General features: G+C 42.4%; 1 protein-coding gene and 1 long non-coding RNA gene across 2 annotated transcripts in view; both read left to right on the top strand.

Moving 5' to 3' along the window:
- The window catches only part of LOC129527584 (uncharacterized), a 40,524-nt gene that overhangs the window by 5,578 nt on the left and 18,762 nt on the right, over positions 1 to 16,184 (top strand). The window lies entirely within an intron of this gene.
- LOC109025001 (small nuclear ribonucleoprotein E-like) lies at positions 7,746 to 11,058 on the top strand. Its single transcript, XM_055366715.2, has 2 exons — positions 7,746 to 7,837; positions 10,779 to 11,058. Exons 1-2 carry the CDS (start codon positions 7,746 to 7,748, stop codon positions 11,056 to 11,058), a joined length of 372 nt encoding a protein of 123 aa, XP_055222690.2.

The following is a 16,184-nucleotide window of genomic DNA, read 5'->3' as shown; positions in this document are numbered from 1 at the left end:
AAGGAGAACTAGGACAGACTCTCCCTCCATCTTCATCTTAGCTTCTTTTTATCTGTCACTTCTTTCTCAATGTGACAGCTCCTGAGTTATACATCTTACAATGCCACACTTGGAGAGAGAGACTGGCCCTCTTCATCATTTCCTGAGAAAGTACAATGACCACTTTGAATTAAGCAACCGTGGTTGAGAGACAATAGGAACATTTTACTAAAACTAAACAGATTAACATAGATGCCTCCTATATGACAGACAGACAGAATGAATAAATAAATTTGAACATCAGTACCTATCATCATTCATTTCTGGCTAATATTTCATGTGCCAACTCCTTGCAGGCCAAAGCCCATGTCTGACACCTCTATATGACTCTATTCCTATCTTCCCAGACAATAGGATCACTCAGTGAACATTTGTTGAGATGCAGTCAAAGAATCAATATTTGACTTTAATGTCAGTACCATAAAGATGATTGCTAAATACATAGTGAGGCTGAGTGGGAAGACTTAGCCAATGTGCAATGGAAGGTAACAGTGAACTTGGAAAAGCCCCAAGGCTGCGGTTTGCTGACTTGGCTCTTTGTGTCCAGCTGATAGGAGATCCTCAGGGTGCAATAAGGGCAGCACGTGCTAATTGAGGCCAGAAATTATCTTCATTACCACAGTGTTTCTGTTATCCTTTACATCTAAATGAGACCCAGTGGGGTAAATTTGGAACATGATTATCAGGGATTTTGCAAGGTGGTTCATTAACATAATTCCCCTAATTAGAAACCAAAGAAGCTCTTGTTGAAAATTTTCCACTAAATATTACAAGGCTATAATTCCTGCATCATTAGGTGCCTACTTCTGAATTCTCATTTCAAACCTTCCCCTGTGATCTGTGAGGGGCTCAGCTCTGGAGACCTTTCCTTCATCTAACAATTATTGAGCTCTTATGTGTTGAGTACTGGGTTAGGTGTCGAAGATACAGAGATATAAGATAGTCTTTGACGTCAAAAAGCTCACAGTCTAATAGGAAGGACAGACAAGTAGACAGGCAATTACAATGCAAAGGAGGTACGGGGTGTGTGTGTGTGTGTGTGTGTGTGTGTGTGTGTGTGTGTGTGTATGAGAGAGAGAGGAGAGAGGAGAGACAGAATATGAGCAAGATGCAAGATGCTTTAGGAAAAGCTAACAACTTCTCATCTTGGTAGAGAAAGTCGAGATGGGGGAGGAAGATCAGGGAAAGCTTTCTGAACGAGACAATCCATTAGCTATTTTGAGAATCAGCGGGTTAAGATAGGAAGAAAGGTGTTTCTGGCTGGGAGACAATAATGTACGAAGGCCCAGAGGCTTGAGAGACAATGACAAGTCTATGGACCTGCAGGTCGTTTAGAACTTAAGAGAACAAATTGAGCAGTGGGACAGGCATATCTGTATGGGTGCAGAAGTTGATGGGGAGGTCAAATCACAACACACCTTGGAAGCCATGATAAGAAGACGTTTTTAAGAGCCAGGAAAAGAGAGAGAGTAATAGCTGAAGAATGACATTGACCAAAACCACTTTACATTTGATGCCTAGGGTATTATCCTCCCAGCAAAAGCCCTTTCTTTTAATCCTAAAAACTTTTCCACCATCACTCCAATCTCCATCGTCTTAATATGGCCGTAATCAGAGAAACCAAGTTATAATTTGACTTTGCCTGTTGGCCACAGTTGATGATATGGAGGACAATAACCTGATTCAAGCTGGACCAGCCGGGCTTCAGGAATGTCCTGAAATTGGGTGCAAAATGTTGTAAGCATGTTGGGAAGTGAGAGCACCCTTAATTTTCTCAGCTTATCAGAGGGCGCATTAGTCAGGGCTCTCCAGAGAAACAGAACCAATGGATATATAATAAATATGTATCTTATAGACAGATACATAAGCAAGAATTTATTATGGGATTGGTTCACACAATTATGGAGTCAAAGAAGTTCCACGATCTGCCATCTGCAAACTGGAGAACCAGGCAAGCTGGTGGTATAATTCAGTCTAAGTTCAAAGGCCTGAGAACCTGGAAGCCCACTGGTGTAAGTCTCGGAGTCTGAAAACCTGTGGACCAAAAGCTCTGATGTCCAAAAGCAAAAGAAGATGGATCCCCCAGCTCCAAAAGAGAGAATGAATTTGCCTTTCTTCTACCTGTTTGTTTTATTGGGCCCTCCACAGATGGGATAAGGCCTATCCACATTAATAAGGGTGATCTCCTTCACTCTATCTACTGATTCAAATGTAACCTCACAGACACACCCAGAAATAATGTTCTACTAGTTATCTGGATATTCCTTAAAGTGGTCAAGTTGACACATTAAACTACACCCTCATTTTCTGGGTCCACACTGGAAGGTGGGGGTTGGAGTGACTTTTCTAGCAACACAGAGCAGGACTCCCAGCCTCACATTTTTTTTACTTGCTCGAGCGAAATAGGAGAATGGTTTTGCCAAGCACAAATCACCTCCATGCCCTCTGCTCCAAATATTCTGCTAGCCTTTTCATTATTTCAGACCCATCCCCACCTCACTTATTTTTGTTTGACATGATACAGCATCTGTCTCGTGAGAAATGGTGAAATGGACTGTAATAAATATAGTGCTTCAGTGAAGAAAGTTGACAGGAATATAAATACGGGGCATGATATATAAAGCCCACACATCCCAGTGGCCTCATTTATTAAAATCTTGCCATGCTAAATTTACAGAGTCCTCCTCTCTATATGTGTGCTCATAAAATACCGCTTATGCTGTTACTCACATCTACACCCTCCCTGGTTTCACTATTAGCTGACCTTTCTGTATGTACACGTCAAGGACTGGTTAATGCCCTCAGGGACTTGGCATTTAGGTGTGTTCAGGGTAGGATGTAGATTTGGATTACCATGAAGATATGACACTCTGGTCAAGATTAAGATGGAATTTCTCAAGGAATTGTGTTCTCTGTGTCATTTCTATCATTAGCCACTCACTGAATTCATGCCGAGCCAGACCTCCAATGAACAAAATTTGTTGATCTAATTAATATTTCTTGAACATGTACTATGTTTTAAGTATGAACAAGAGGGAGATGAATTATCTACAGCTTTTAAAGTACTCACAATAGAATGAGGGGCATACATGTATAAATATACAGTTTAGACACATTGTGATAAATGGTGTGATTGGAAAGGCAAATCACCATAATAGCTGAGGGTCCGTGTGGGCCAGGCACTACATGTTTTTATACCTCTGTTTTGTATTTACATAGAAATCTCCACTTTACAATTGGGGGAAATGAAACTTACAAGATAAAGGAGATTTCCTGAGTCCAACAGTGAGGAAGCAGTGGTATTGGATTTGAATCCAGCACTGTTTGATCCTAAAGACTGCACTTTATTCTCTAGTTTCTGGTTCCTTTTTACCCTGACCTTTAAGATGGCTTTGGACTCCCCAGGCAGGCTCAGTACTGGATGGTAACTAATATACGTTGAGGTCCCCCTGCTTACCTGCTTGAACCTGTTACGTCTTGTCTCTATTCTCCCAACTCCCTAGATAGACACTTGAAGGACTTTCTTGCATTGTCCCTGGCCCCTGCTGGTGTAGATCTATTGGTTATTGTCTGCCCATCATCCATTTCCTTTTTACCTTGTAATAGAACCCTTGTATCCTTTTTGCTCTCCATCCACATGCTCAGATGGAGACAGGCCTATTCACATGACCCAGGCATAGGCAAGCCCATGATACTGACTGGTTCAGTGAAAGGCATGGGATCCATTCCAACTTAATCGAGACAAATTTGGGGCTGTGGCTGGAATTGGGGAAGAAGTGCTGTCTGTTTGCTGGGGTTGCTAAGGAGACAGAGTGTAAGCCTGAAGCTTCCCATGGTCTTTCCTGCATCTCTTTGGGGAGAATTTACTATAGAATGCAATCAACACAGAGAAAGTAGAGCCAAGAGATGGAGAGAAACAGGTACCCAATTCCCTTTCAGTTCATTTTCAGCCTTGGATATCACCACTCTTGACACTTGTTCCACCATGGACTATCAAGGTACATGAGTCAGTAAATGTCATTTTTTCTTTTTTTTCTTTTTTTTTTTTTTTTGCTTAAGCTAACTTCATTTAGGTTTCTATTGTTTCAATCAAAAGAGTCATAATTAACATATCCACCAGTCTTGTCTCTGAACTCCTATACTAGGGTAAAGTCTGCCATGTCACTTAGCTCCTAAAATCCGCACCAAATAGCCAGCTCTCCATCTGGGCAGCAGAGCAAAGGAGAATTCAGTCAATCTCAGACTCAGAATCCTGTCAATTCAATCCATCATCTTCTTCAGTAAAACTGGGAAGAAAAAGTTAAGAGAAGTCTCTTTTATGGCTCAAGGAAAAGACTACCTCACAACATTGGGTATTTTTAAAGCTATTCTCCAATACGAGTTTCTAAAAGAAAGGTGTGTGTTGGAAAGCTAGGTATCTGGACTTGAAATAAATAAAATTTCCTCTCATTATATAGTGTCATCAGCATCCTGCAGGGGTCCTTGCAGTCTTCCAGGATAGAAATCAAGGGAGGTCACCAGACAGAGCAGCAAAGAGAAAGAGAAAGCTTTATTTTAGCTTGTGCACAAGGGGAGTCAGTACTGCAAAAGGGAAAGGGTGAGTTTTTCCCCGAGGGTAGTATATGGGTGAGTTTTATAGGGCCTTTCTATAGGGAAGGTTTTGTCAGGGCATGCGTAGGAGGCTTTCTCTAGCACCTGCACAGTGGCTTTACATGCTTCTTCATACATCACATGTGACATTAGCATTTTACATCTCCACCCCTTCATGTGAGTTTTATCATTAAAATGAGGGTGGGGTAATTACAAGTTGAAGTTTAAGTCTAACCGCACATGCGGGCCCCAGGGAAGTCCATAGGCCCCGAAAGCAGGATCTTGTGGTTCATAGCTTGTTGGGTCTTTTTTTTTTTTTGAGATGGAGTCTCGCTCTGTCACCCAGGCTGGAGTGCAGTGGCACAATCTCATCTCACTGCAAGCTCCGTCTCCTGGGTTCCTGCCATTCTCTGCCTCAGACTCCCAAGTAGCTGGGACTACAGGTGCTCGCCACCATGCCCGGCTAATTTTTTTTTTTGTATTTTCAGTAGAGACGAGGTTTCACTGTGTTAGCCAGGATGGTCTTGATCTCCTTTCTTGGGTCTTTTGTTGCTGATGAAAGTTAGGTAAGCTACAGCTTGAGTAAGGGGCTTTTGTTCTTTTTTGCTAAACCACATCAAAACAGGAAACCGGCAATCCTACCTGTCTCGATAGTATTAAGTTAAAAAAAAGTGAAATAGAACTTTAAAATATTGTGTTAATTACAAAAAAAGGAAGGAAATGAATGATACTGATCACACACCACCAAGTAAGTATATCAAAATCACATACATGGAGAAAACAGCACTGCATATTTTAGAAGTAAACATGCATTAGGGATATATGTCAAAAGCATTTGAGTGGATGCCTATGGGGAAGGGGTTTAGGAATAGGGACTGGGAGTGAATGGGGTAGAGATAAATAAAATGAGAAGGCATTGCGTAGACCAGTGGCAATGGTGTGCTGTGATGAGAAGCATGAGAGATTCAGCTCTCTGCATCCAAGGTTATAAACAAGAATGAAAGGAAGGAAAGAGGGGAGAAGGAAAAAAGCCTAGAATAAAACGTTCCAGTATGTTAACAGTAGTTGTACTTTGATCAGGGATCATTTGGTTATCAAGAAGAGAAACTCACTCAAGGAAGCTTAAATTAAAAGAGGATTGGTTCTATGGACACAACTGTAGAGAGCACAAGCTGATCTCAAAGACCTATAATCTTTTGGGTGTTCTCTCACCTCACTCTTTTTCAGAACCACATGTTCTGTTAAATCTGCCTCTCATCCTAACTGCTTCCTCTTCCTCTCATTGCAGACCTGCTTCCTTGCTTACACATCCACTTACACAATATCCATCACGGAAACTCCACTGGCAACTCCACATTGGGACCCCTCTCAATGGGTCGCACTCCTTTGCAGTTCAGCAACCCTACCTTCCCCCACCTAACTGACTCAGTCTCTGTGACCCTATTTTAAATCGGAGAGAGACAGATGTAACTGGCCCACCATGAGTCAGCTATTTACCCTTGGTTTAAACAGCTCTGGTAAAAGTGAAAGGCAGTGAGGTGGATGAAAGGAAATGAAAATGGGTCTGGAAGCTAAGAAGATTGTGGGAGGTAAAGATTAGTATATCTTGTAAGCACTGTCCCTCAGCACTGGGATTATGGATGATTACTTTCTTTATATGTTTTAGCATTATCCAATTTTCCTAAAATGACATGAGTTAGGGATAGAATGATTAGTGTTTAAAGGGACAGGCTCTGCATCCAGACAAAACTAAGTTCAAATTCTTGCTCTTCTACTTCCTAGTTGTGTGACTTGAGCAAATCCCATCACCTTTCCAAGCCTTATCTGAACTACAGGGTGTTAACTTTCTTATAAGCTATCATAAGCACTCGGTGAGATATGTAAGCAGAGCACTGAGCACAGTGTCCCATTCACAGCAATCACTTATGAAATGCGATGACACATTATTATTGTACATAATTCTTATAATTAAACATTCTTTAAAAATTAAAAAAAAATCCTCACAGTCACATGTCAGTTATCATTATTGAGTTGGCAGGACAGGACACTTGCTACTGCTGTTTTCCTACTCCATTCCTCCCTGGAACATAGAATTTATCTGTGCTGGAAATGGCTATTGGAAATTACCACTGTCTACCCACTGCCCTTCTAACACACATAATCAACAAGCTAAGACAGCTCCCTCTTCCTCACAGCCCTCATCTACTGGCTCTAATTGATCATTACTAGGCATGCTCAGAGGGTCCCGGGGCTCATATGTTAATTGACTGCACACTCATTTAATGGGGAACTCCCCAATTCCCCAAGCATGAGCAGACTCTGTGCTACCTCCTCCATCCTGGTGCATTCTGGGAGCCTGTAGAGGAGAGAGGGTCAGCAGGTGGTGCATCTGATCAATTAATTAGGAGCATGTTGAGAGGTCTGACTCCAAGCCTAGATAATTGCATAATTAAATCTCCACCCATCCTCCATCCCAATTCCCAGTCCAAATGGCTCTCACCAGCCTGCCATCCCTGTTAGCTGGGGAAGACATGAGCCCTGTTCAGGTCTTTCCTGGGCAGAGACAGCCCCTACCTCTTCCTCGTTCTGGCTGAAACTGGCTGGGGAAATGTTCTTTGAGAGCACCTAAGAATGAAAGTGGACCAATTTCCTCAAAAGGTTGTGTGGGTGTTAAAGGAAATAATACAAAGTGAAATGAAGCTTTTCAAGGGGAAACACCTCAAATCCTTTGACCTGCCTTCAATTAGCGAGGCTTGTTGATGTGGTCCTCCGCAGATGCTCTCCCAGACAAGGCTAGTTCTTTCTGCCATATTCATTCTCCTCTTTTCTTTACCATAAGAGCCTTCTTTTTGTTCATGGCACTCACGTACGCAGCTGAAAAAAATGTCCTTCCCAGACTCCCTTGAGCAAGGAGTGGCCACAAGGCACTTCTACGCAGTCAGATGTTGGTAATAGACTTCAGGGAGGGAGATCTTGCACAAATAATAGTACAGAAGAGGAGTTTGCCTCCTGCCCTCCACCTTTCTCCTTTTTCCTGTCTTGAAGACACATGCAATGCCTGGAGGTAAAGCAGCCTTTATGCAACCATAAAAAAAAAAAAAAGCCAACCTCTAAAGATGAATGAGCTGAAAATGGAAGGAGCCTGCATTTATAATGTCATCATGAACAGCCATAACAGCTCATGCTGCCACTCTATATTTGACATGATGTAAGAAAATAAATAAATAAATAAGCAACTAAAGATTGGGTGAAACTGCTGTGATCAGCTTTTACCTGCAGAGGAACACACTCCTCACTGCCTAACTGACACAGGTGCTAACATCAGTCACACACACACATACACATATATATATATGTATATATATATATATATATATATATATATATATACATATATATATATATATTTTGACTTGGAGTCTCGCTCTGTTGCCCAGGCTGGATGACACATAGATATGTCGATAGGTAATCACAGTAATAATAACAACCACATATAATGAACATGTGCTATAGCATAGGGTTATTGGGAGGATTATGTGAGATGAATTATTTAGAACCCCAGTACAATGGCAGGCACAATGAAAACATGAACGAATCTTGGCTTTTATCAGAATTTGAGGTTAAGAGAGTTCATTCATAAGGCTAATCAAAAAGAAATGAAAGAAAGGTCGAAAGGAGAAGCTAACACCAAGATTTGGGGAATTGCAAACAGAGGGATAGCATCCATGCTGGACTCAGAATACTTCTCCATTGGCAAAGATCCTGGACCTGCCTCTTACATGCTGTGTGACCTCAGGCAAGTTACTTAACCTCTGGGGACCTCAGTTTCCTTTTCTGCAAAACTGAGGTAATTGTGAGGATTAAGGAAGATATGCCCAATGTAAGGGCTTAGTGCCTGTGGTTAGCATTTGTGGTTAATTCTGCCCGGAGACAGGCAGGAATCTTAAGAAGAGCCTCTCTCAGAGCACTGAGACAGGTTGCATAAAGACAACACTCCAGTCTCTCAGCAAAGGAGTTTTGCAGTAGTCCCCATGAGAACCAAGTGGAGGTACTCAGCATATTCCTCACTTTGATAAAAATCTCTCAAAGAGGCAGTAAATTACCAAGTCCTTGTTTTAGCTAAATCAAACATACTGCAGATTCCATTGGCATTTAATACTGATATTATGGCCCCAGGAATAACAAGTGAAAGTAATTAAGTTTAATGATTCCAATGAACCCAATATGCTTGATTGCAGTGTGTATGTCTAATTATCTTTCTTTTTTGTTGTTGTCGTGTGTGTGGTATAAACAAGACCTACTTGTAAAAATAAAAAAGGCACTAATTTTAAGATGTATCAGGGAAAGTTGCATTTGCAGCACCTTTTTGAAGGGTTTGCTTGCTTTCTCAAAAAACTGGTAGGGAGAAGGTCGCTTGGCTTGTCAAAGTGGCAAAGGAGAGATGATGTCATGCTTGTGTCTCTGAATGGTGGGACAAAGCCAGTCTTCCCAATTGCAGAGGAGGAAAGGAAGGAGGCCCAAGCCTGTAGGTCCTCACCAAGGTAAAGGATCAAAAGAGGTTGGGTAAAGGTTAAAGGCAAAGCTTGGGCTGAAAATCCTGAGGCCTGACTATTTCCCTCAGGGAAAGGGTATGTTCTGCTCACCTGGACAGACATCCCTGGGAAAGATTGTTTCACTGGCCTCAATTTCCCCCACACCTCCTTGCATCCATGTTCTTTGCCATGTGACTTTCAGTCCTTTTCACTAAAAGGACAGAATGGATTTCTGCACCTTTTGACTTCAGATTTGAACATGTGACTTCCGATCAGATTTGAACATGTGACTTCCTTTAGCTAGTGGAATTAGGTGAAAGCAGCATGGTACCAGCTACAAGCCTTGAATGTTTCCACTTACTATCTTGTGTTTCTGTACCACGCTGCTTTCACCTAATTCCATTAGCCAAAAGAAGTCACACGTCCAAACCCAAAGTCAAGGGCTGGGTTTAAGAGGCCTTGAATGTTTCCATTTACCATCTTGTGTTTCTGCCATTGCTGTGTGCCCAAGCTTGAGCTAGCCTTCTGATCCCAGACAGAGAATGACCCACACCTGGAGTGGCGCCCCTGCAACCAGCCTAGCCTGATCAGCCAATCCCCAGCCAAGCCACAGATGTGTGAGCTAAATGTATCCTTATTGTTGACTTATTTTTTAAATATCACTAGGATTTTTTTTTATGAAGCATAAGGGCTCTGGTATAACCATGAAAACCTTGAAGTGTTTTCAGAATTTTGTGACAATAAGAAATTTTCTGGGGAAACAGTTTTCCAGTTTTCAGGGAATTCTTAAAGCTGCGTCTGACCCAAGGAAAATTAGAAAGTCCCTGTAACTGTTAACCACGCCTACCTGTACTCAGCCACAAGCTGAAGACTCCCGAGTCATCCTTAGCTCTTCTGTACTTCCCGCTGTCTCTTCCCAACTCCCATTTGGTTGTATCATGCTAGTAACTTGAAATCAGCCATAGGGGAAGTACTTATACCATCTAAATTGGAAAACACTACAAACCAAGGCTTCCCCATTTCCCATCCCCTCCCAGAGAGTCAGCTTACCAGCATTCATGCTTCCCACAATCAGCTGGGGTCAAGTCCTCTTACTCCTTTGATGTCAGCAGCATCTCTTGCAAGTGGTCCCTATTCCACAACCTCACAAGGACATCCTCACCATCCTTGCACAGGGAGCAGCCTAGAGCTGCAGGGTGCATGTCAGAGTCAAATGATCTATGGTTGATCCCAAGCTCAGCTACTTAGCAGATACATGATCCTAGCAAGCTCGTTAAACTCTCTAAGCCTCCTTCTCCCCATCTGTGAAATGGAAATAAAAAATAGTGTCTAACTCTTAGGGTCATTAGGAGGATTCAGTGAAATGACTTGGGCAAAGCATGTAGCACTGAGCCTGACACCTCCTAAGCCCATGATAGGTGACAGCTCTCATGACTTGGTTGTGTTCACATCATCTTTTGCCTCAATTATTTGCAACACCTTCAAACGGACCTTCCTCTTGTTGGTCTTGCCCCTTTCACTCTATCCTCTCCACAGCAGACAGAGAAAATGGGGAAAAAAAATTCCAGAAGTTGCTCTCAGAGGCAGCGTGTAGCTGTGCTCTTTGTAAAATTCCACCACGGCGTACCATGGCCAGGGCCAGAGAGTGCAGAGGGTTATGGTACTGCCCACCAACGTCATCTTCAGATACTTACAAAATAGATCATGGATTCAGGTGTGGCTCTATGAGCAAGTGAATATGTGGATAGAAGGCTGTATCATTGGTTTTGATAAGTATACGAATCTTGTATTAGATGATGCAGAAGAGATTCATTCTAAAACAAAGTCAAGAAAACAACTGGGTTGGATCATACTAAAAGGAGATAATATTCCTCTGCTACAAAGTGTCTCCAACTAGAAATGATCAATGAAGTGAGAAACTGTTGAGAAGGATACAGTTTGTTTTGAGATGTCCTTTGTCCAATATGAACATTTATTCATATCATTTTGATTACCCTTATGTTATTACAAGATGGGAATAAATGCTATGGGATTGTTTGTATTAAAAAAATGAAAGTGCGGGGGGGGGGGGGAAGCACAAATACACTTGTGTTACTCCCTTGCTCAGAACTCTCCAGTGATTCTCCTTTGCCTTCAGGAGACAGTCCCAATTTATAAACGGGGAAACTGGAGTTTGAAGAGGTTAAAACATTTGCCCAAAGCCACACAGGTAGTAAATGACATAGGATTTCAACCCAGACTTTCCATGTCCACATTCTACCTTTTTCACCACTAAGATATACCAAGGATAAAAGAATAGGTGATTACAAGGTATGGATGGGTGAACAGATGAAATTACAAAAGGGACAGAAACACAGAAGGATAGAAGCATGAGTGGAAGTCTAGAAGGATGGCAGACTCTAGAAGGAAAGGAAGGAAAGGATGGGTGGATGGATGAATGGAAGGGTGGAAGGACAGAAGAACAGAAAGACGGAAGAATAAATGGACTGAAGGATGAAAATATGGAGGGATTCTCCTGAGTTGCATTCACTCCCTCTGTCTTACCTAGGTTTACCTAGCAAGGGTTCTGTCCCTGGACACCTACCTGAGACTTTTGCTGAGAACACAGCAAATCCTATGGACCCTTCCATTTCCTAGCTGTTAGTTTCCTTTTCCTCCATCTGTTCAAACCCAGTTCATCTCTGAACAGGTCTCTCTTGGTAACCAGCTTCCAGGGAACTGACCACTTCTGTCTTCTTCCAGAAGCTCAGGTTTTTCGATGACCAGGGACCAAATTTTGAATCTTAAGAACTAACATTCACTAGGCACTAACTGTATGCTAATTGTATAATTCTGTCATTTAATCTTCCCAACACACTTACACGGTAGGTACTGTAATCCTTTCCATTCTGAAGATGAAGACATAGAGTCACAGAGATCTCACATAATTTACTCAAAGTTGCAAAACTACAAAGTGGTACATCCCAGGATTGCTGAGGCAATCAGAACCCGAGGTGTGCACTCATAACGACTACACTATACTTTTTCTCTCCTTAGCTACCTCAACTGGTAGCTCCATTCCCCGTATTTGGATGGAAAATCTATTATCAGTCCATGAGGACTAGAGTCACATTATCTGTTAAGACCTTACCTATGGCATTTCTCATGCACCTACCAATTTATACTGAACAATAGTCATAATGAACAGCCACTAAGTGCAAGTTACAAAAGTTTCACCATTATGAAACCATAACCCTATATGCCACAAAGGCACCTCCCACATTGATTAAAGGGCCACTGGCATTTTGAGAAAAACATTCCTATCAGTGACATAGCCTAGTTGGAACAAAAGATCCACAGAATTGTGATGAATGAGACTGTGGGCAAGCACCCATCTAATTTGGTTGAAAATATACCACAGTGGTTTCAGAATCTGGCCAACCTGGATTCTGGCTCCAGCTCTGTCATTTGGTTAAGATATGTGACGTCAGCCAGTACTTGACATCTCTGAGCCTCAATTTTCTTATATGCAAAATGGGGAGAATAATAGCAGCTTGTATGAATAGTTGTAAGAATGAATGAGATAACCTGTACAAAGGGCTTAGTACAATCCGAAATACACAACTGATCATTATCATGGTGGTGGTTGTTATATCCAGACCACTGGAGCAACTATGTTTCTCTCTCTCTCTCTCTCTCTCTCCCCCCCCCTCCCCCCCGCCGTGTGTATGTGTGTGTGTTCAAACAAAGCAAAAAATCAAATTCAGCCCACTTTGACCAAAGGTCCAAGCCTCTTTTCTCTGTTTGTTTGTTTTTCCTTTTCCAAAAGCTTCCCAAAGTCCTCCTGCCAGAGAATCAGTTGGGTGAACTCCTCCTCTGGCTTGATTAACTTCCCCTTGTTAACTGACCGGGTTCAATGCAATTTAATTTCATTGAGAGGAAGTGGTTCAGAAATCAGGGTCATTTAATTTCTGAAAGGCGAGTGAAAGGTTGCCTTTCCCAAGTGATCTTTCTGCCATTTGTTCCCGTTAAAATGAAAAGTACAGTGGTTAATACAATGGCTTCAAGGTTATGTTAGATCACCTTTGCAAATAAGAGAAGAATTCTTTCTACAGGATTTTAATTAGGTCAAGTACAACTAATTCATCCTTTGGTACTTATTCCATTTCCTTTCCTTTCTGTAATTACTGCCAGTGTAACGCTCCTCACACACACAAATGGAGCTGAAGAAAGCCCTGCGATTATCCTTTATTTCTCCTTCATGCAAGAAAGGAGGGGGTTATCTACTGCATTCAGCCTTTGTAAATCTGGGGACTATAGTCCTAATAGCCTTACTCACATGAGTGCCAACCTCCCTGTAGCAGTGAGGGGGTTCCTAATTTGATCCCAACACCACAACGCACACATCTCCCCTTTACATTATCTACAGAAGATGACTAGGTATCAAGACAAAGAAAGTCAACTCAGGTACATGTTGTCAATCAATAAACCTGTATTGAGCGCCTACCAAGGGCTCAGTAGGGTGTTAGGTGCATGGGAGTGGGGTTGCAAAAGAGTTAAAGGAGCTTAGTCAGGTTTGGCGAGACAGATAATTAGCAGGTAAAATAAATCAGCAGTACTCAGCTTGGTTCTAGAAGAGCGAAGGCACTGTGTGTGGTGGAGGACATGAAGGAGGTGGGGGAGGTAACTGAACGCTTCAAGGAGGAGGTAAGCCTTGAGTTGACCTTGGAAGCACCAGTAGGATGCAGATCTCCCGCTCTTTTAAAAATACATATTTATTGAGTGCCTAATATGTGCTGGGCATTGTCAAGTATTTTATATGCGATATTTCATTTACTCCTTTCTTCGATCCTGAGAGGCAGGTGCTGTCTTTGCCCCCAAGTTACAGATGAGAAAACTAAGACTCTGAGATGTAAAGCAGTGAAATGTTCAAGAACATATGACACTGGCAAAGCTTGGATTCAAACCCAGGTTTTTTTTCTTTTTCTTTCTTTCTTTTTTTTGGAGACGGAGTCTCGCTCACTCTGTCACCAAGTCTGGAGTGCAGTGGCACAATCTTGGCTCACTGCAACCTCCACCTCCCAGTTTCAAGTGATTCTCCTGCCTCAGTCTCCTGAGTAGCTGGGATTACAGGCACACACCACCATGCCCAGCTAACTTTTGTATTTTTAGTACAGACAAGGTTTCACCATGTTGGCCGGGCTAGTCTCGAACTCCTGACGTCAGGTAATCCGCCTGCCTTGGCCTCCCAAAGTGCTGGGATTACAGACGTGAACCACAGCACCCAGCCCCAAATCCAGGTTTTCATCATAGCACTTGTTACTGGCTGTAATTCTCTTGCTTTAATTGTGTATTTATGAGTCCTCTCCCTCTAATATGTGAACTCCAAGAGAGGAAGACTTTATCTGGCTTGATTACTGCAGACTACTCAACATCTGGATCCCTGACTGGCATAGAGTAGGTGATCAGCAAGTACGTGTGGAATAACAGACTGGATCACATACTCCAAGAGCCAAGAGGAGAAGGATGCTATGCTGTAAACTCCAACGAGTCAGTTTCCGTGGCTGTCTTGCACCCTGCAGTGTCACTAGCACCCAGGACAATGTCCACAGTACATGATAGCTACTCAATCACTGTTGAATGAAGAAAGGAAAGAAAGAAAGATCACTGGAACAGAAGGACACTCACCAGTTTAGTAGAATGCAAATTCAGGTCAGCTAAACTATTATTCTTTGTCATTGATGGAGAAAGAAATTGTTACAGACTGAGCCAGAGATACTCACTGTCCTGAATCCATTCCCAAGAAGATCCAAATGCCTGGCAAGCCCGTGTTCCCGGTGATCCCCTCTGTGCTTGTCACTTTGGCCTCACTTAAAAGAGAAAGTGCCCTCAGGATCCTACAGATCTCACTGCCAGCTTGGATTCTCTTTTCATTAATTTGTGTTTTCCTAAGGAATATTTATTCATGTAGTCTGTGTTTGGGCAATTATTGAAATTATGTATAATTACGGGTGATAGTAAATAATAATAATCACCTAGCTGCAACATGCACTGTTTCTATTACGGATAGGAATTTTGTGCAATTTACTAAGAAACGTTCTAATGTAGGAGTGCTGATTAGAAAGGAGGGAGGGTGTTGTTACGAATGCTTGGTTATCAGTATTCTTATGTGACTGCTATGCAAGAAAGTCCTATATCCTGTTTATCCAGCCTTGGAACTGTACTCTTTGAATATTATTACCATTACTACTATTAATAATAACTACTCAATCCACCACTTACAATGTGCCAGATCCACTTTAAATCCAAATTAAAATTCAGTGCGAGCTTGAGTGCCTTCAGAGACCAAGCAAACTTGGAAAATGACTTAAGCAGACTGGGCTGGGGATCAATAGGGAGAAGTGGGGTCTGTGGTGAATGGCAGGTTGCATTCCTCATCTACAGGAGACAGCTGCCCCTCAGCTAAATCCAAATATTGCTGTGAGAAGATGAGGGGATGGTGCTGCCATTTCTGATCTTTTTTCAGAAGTCAGAAATATGGATTTTAATGTGAAATTCCCAGAGTTTTAACTGCTGTCTGACGACAGTCTGTGTGCTGCCTGTGTGCAAGCCTCCGTCTCGCATCCTCTATCAAAAGCCTCTAGGGAAAACTGGTCCGTGAGCAGGGGCTGTGTTTACTTTGTTGATTGTGGGCCGGGGCGGGGGGAAGGAAAAATTGCATGGAGCCATTGTAGAAGCTGTAAGAGCCCATTTCTCATTTTTATTTAAAATTTCATGGAGGTAATTTCAGAGAACAATGAAATATCATCGGAAGTCTGGCTGGAGAGGAGAGACACGTGAAGGAGAATGATAGAATGACTGGCGGCGCTAATAAGGAGGGCTAGGATAGACCAGCCAGAGTCATGAAGAAAATCATCCTCTTCCCCCAGTCCCCAGCTTGATGGGAAGGGGGCTACATGCCCCTGGAGATCTGCAAAGAGGGTGCCAGGCTGCCCAAGCCAGAAGCCTCAGATGTCTCCATGCTAGAGTGCAGTGGGGTGATTC

Source organism: Gorilla gorilla, chromosome 18 (genome assembly GCF_029281585.2).
Source record: "Gorilla gorilla gorilla isolate KB3781 chromosome 18, NHGRI_mGorGor1-v2.1_pri, whole genome shotgun sequence".
Taxonomy (NCBI): Eukaryota; Metazoa; Chordata; class Mammalia; order Primates; family Hominidae; genus Gorilla; species Gorilla gorilla.
Note: the sequence above shows the minus strand (reverse complement) of the source record. Positions and strands in the feature narration are given on the sequence as shown.